The sequence below is a fragment of the Scaptodrosophila lebanonensis genome, unplaced genomic scaffold (genome assembly GCF_003285725.1).
Source record: "Scaptodrosophila lebanonensis strain 11010-0011.00,11010-0021.00 unplaced genomic scaffold, SlebRS2 tig00000043-arrow-pilon, whole genome shotgun sequence".
NCBI lineage: Eukaryota > Metazoa > Arthropoda > Insecta > Diptera > Drosophilidae > Scaptodrosophila > Scaptodrosophila lebanonensis.
The window spans coordinates 4,885,080-4,889,015 of record NW_022060545.1 but is presented as its reverse complement, the minus strand read 5'-3'; the positions used below and the strand labels follow the sequence as shown (position 1 = coordinate 4,889,015).

Here is a 3,936-nt window from a genome sequence, read left to right as displayed (position 1 = left end):
ACTCAAGTTCACTTTTTATGTGATCCGTTATTTTACCTGTAGTTCTGTCTAGATATATAATATTGGTTTCATAACTGAACTTTTAAATTAAAATATACCAAGTATGTCTATTTCTGATCACTTTTCTTTTCTATTTATCTAGGGTGACATAATTACATACATAAATGTATAACAATTGGTATGAGACGACTGTCAATACCATTAGATTGTAAAATATGGTCCTATCCATAAATTTACATCAACTTCTCTTTGCAATTTTTTCCAATTTAAATCAACAAATTACTAATTTCTTTATTTTCATAGGAGTGAGAACGATTTGTTTAGCCAATAAATTATATTATACTATTATTCTCTTTGCAATTTTTTCCAATTTAAATCAACAAAATACTAATTTCTTTATTTTCATAGGAGTAAAAACCATTTGTTTAGTCAATAAATTATATTATACTATTCATACTGCTCTTTTCAATATTTCATATCTGAGAAAGCGGAAATTCACAAGATTATCGGAAGCACTCATAAGTCGAAATACGTAATCCCAAAGCAGTTGCCAAAAATTATGTGTGTACCAATATTGTATGCATATAGGTATAGGCCCCTTGCTTTCAAATACATATGTGCAATCTCTATGTACAACGAATAGAGCGTACTTATCGCACATGGGAGGCTCGTCACAATGAGCCTTGTACTATACTTGTACTTTTTTCATGTTTTGCCCACTTTCCCATATTTTAGCTGCCAGGCTGGGACATCGATAATGACATCGTCGTACAAGTTGCGCTGAAAACGTTTGTCATGCGATGACGATTTAATACAATTAATATGATAACTGTACCTCGCGCAACACACAGATACAGATACAAACACAACAAAGGCGACACAACTTGACAACACTTGGCAACAAGGCCCGCAAGACGCGCAAGGTGGCAGCGCCCGAAGTAGCTGTACCCGCCCACGCCGCTGCCGCAAACTCTGCCGCTGCTGCAGAGAGCGAGCGTCGACAAAAGCATGGCAACAGCAGGTAATTTTTGGCGCTACGCGGCCAGAAAAAATACGAATGAGGCGATGTCAACAAAAATACCAAAACAAAAAATCGAGCCAGTCAGCCTGCCAGCCAGCCAGCCAGCGAGCCCAGGGAGAGAGCGAGAACGAGCGGCCGCAGCAACAACAAAGCGGCCAAGAAAAGGTGTTCAAGCCAAAATGAGAGCAATGCAACAATTGTCTGACTGTGCGAGCGTCAGAATCAGAATCAGCAACCACCCGCAGACACAGCAGCAGCAGCGACGTCGGCAGCGGCAGCGGCAGCGAGAGAGCGAGAGATGCGTTCGTATAAAAGCACGGCCGCTGCGCTTACGCCAGCAGTTTGAAGCGAACAAGCGAAGCGTGCGGTTGATAGAGACCTTTAAATAAATTTAAATAAGAATTCAAGAGCCAGAAGAAGTGACGTGTGTTCATGAACTTGTATTTAACAACAAATTCGGAGGTGTGCGTTAAAAAACAATAACAAAGCATTTGATATTCATTGTGCGTAACGCGACGAATCTTTGGCGACGGCAGACAGAAAAAACCCGAAAAAGAGAAAGTTTTCTTGAATCATCAACAAGAAACTACCGTTACGATTACGAGCAATTGTGCAATTTGAAAAGAGGAACAGTTTAAAGTACAACAACAACAATTCGTCAACGAAATGGCTGTGGCTTTCTACATTCCCGACCAGGAGATGCTGCTGCGCAAGGCTCAGCAGCAGGAGCAGCAACTGCTGCGACAACGCGAGTCCCAATGGCGTCTGCTGGCCACCATTGTGCTGGAGACACTGCGTCAATTCATGGACTCGGTGCAGGTGGCACCAACGAATGCCAGAGCGCGCAAGTGCGGCAAGTGGCGCAAACCATCGCAGTAGAGCGGTTTTGTTTGAGTAAACATCAGCAACCATAGTAACTACAACTAGGACAACAGCAACAATAACAACAACAACAGCAGCAGCAGCAACAACTACAGTCGACGCAAGTCAGTGAAAAGTACAAAGGAAAATCCAACGACCAACGGGTGACTCAGCCGACGGCACTACAACTACAGCAATAGCAACAACAACATCAACACCTACAACAACAACACTTTCATTCGACACTTTATTTAAGTCAACTCAGAAAATACTTGCATATATTTTCCAAAATTCCTACTTTAGTTTACTCATCAAGGCGATTGTGATAATAGTTTTGTTTCTACATACTTATAAAAAATAAAATAAAAACAATTTTAAAAAAAAATACAATTAAACTAATGCATAAATAATTTTGTAAGGCAAATTTTTGTATGTAATTTTAAATTTAACAAAACAAAAACTTTGATCTAGCAATTTTATTTGTAATCATTATTTAATTTAAATATATATCTCAATAGTTTGTAAGCCAAACATTTTTTCTTAGTTTTTAAGCGCAATACTTTTTTATAAAAGCTAATGAAGAAATGAGAGGCGAGATGAGAATTTACAACAGGTTTGCTAAAATTGCATCAATTTTTTGTCAAACAAGAGTCAATAAAAAATGAACAAAGAAAACACGTAAATTATGACAAAGGCGTTCATTTTATTATTCAAAGATCATTTTCAGCACAATGTTCACAAAGCGTGGAAGAAATTGTTTATGACAACGCTACGACGGCAATGACGAGAGATCTGGCCGACGGCCTCTTATATATGTATCCATATCCATGCGTCCCGATTAGACAGCTGCTAAGCACACAGGGTCTGAGCCCTAACTTCCACTAATACGCTACGGTACGGTACTGTTGTAAAAAATTTCGAGCTTCTTATCTGTATATCAGGCAGTATAACATAGCTCCATGACTTCAAATAATCGGTCAAGGCAGTATTGGCATAATAGAGCAGCCAGCGATAATTGAGTGTTGAGGTAGGCCTTTCAGAATACCATAATATTGGATCGTTGTTTAGTGAATGAAAGGCTGATCGTAATGAAGCTTGATACTGGCAATGAACTGTATTTTATACAAGAAGTAACCATTAACAATTGAGGAAGTGATCGAATAAATACACAGAAAGAAATATGGGAAATGTGTGCGCGATCCATCATTATATAAATTATTACTCCCATAGAAAAAATTCAGAATTTGCGAAATATCGAAATCAAAGAGGCAGGTACGGTTCTATTTCTCGTAAATTCAATTCAATTGTCCATAATTTCAGCACTACATTTTATTTATACACATTTTAGTTCTATAATTTTATATAGTTTTTCAGTAATGAAACCCAAATACTTATAATGCATATTAAAGATCTGGTATAGTCCAGAACAAGCTACGATACTCACAATCAATCAAAGGCCCACAAATTCTATTTATAACAACATTCCGCAGAAACCCCCATTAAAAATAATCGAATTGGGGACACCAAATGAGCAAAGTTTGCGAAAAGTTTTGAAATATATTCCAATTTTTGTATTTCCCATAGTTCATATTATTTCGAAATGTAACATTAAATTTAATCATTTTCGCTTGATTAAAGTACGTTGTCATCTTGAAATGAGTTTGGTACTGTGTTCAGATTTTGAGCCTAATTAGTCACATATACTTTATATAACTTTCATATTTTAATTTAAACGTATGAGTCAAGATGAAATAAAGCGGTTGAGTTTCAAAGCTTGGTTTTCCAACTGATTATTTTGTGAATAAAGTTCTATTTATACATATCCTAGGGAGCACCATCTTAACTATTTTTTAATGAATAATATTAATCGAACCTCGCGTTGTTTTGTAGCTTACGAAGTTTGGGTCGCAACCCAAGAACAAATGAACAAATCTGCTATATTTTTAAATCTCCGTCAATTACTCAATTAAAGTAAAGGTTCTAGGATTTTTTTATAGGGTCTCGTAATTTTGATCATAGTTGAAAACTATAAGTTTAATATGGCTAATGATATT

General features: G+C 36.9%; 1 protein-coding gene across 1 annotated transcript; it reads left to right on the top strand.

The window, feature by feature from the left end:
* The first annotated feature begins 1,524 nt into the window (after window positions 1-1,524).
* On the top strand, window positions 1,525-1,900 carry LOC115622304 (cell death protein rpr). The gene has a single exon (XM_030516208.1). The coding sequence runs from the start codon at window positions 1,688-1,690 to the stop codon at window positions 1,898-1,900; it is 213 nt and encodes a 70-aa protein (XP_030372068.1). The 5' UTR covers window positions 1,525-1,687.
* Window positions 1,901-3,936: the final 2,036 nt, after the last annotated feature.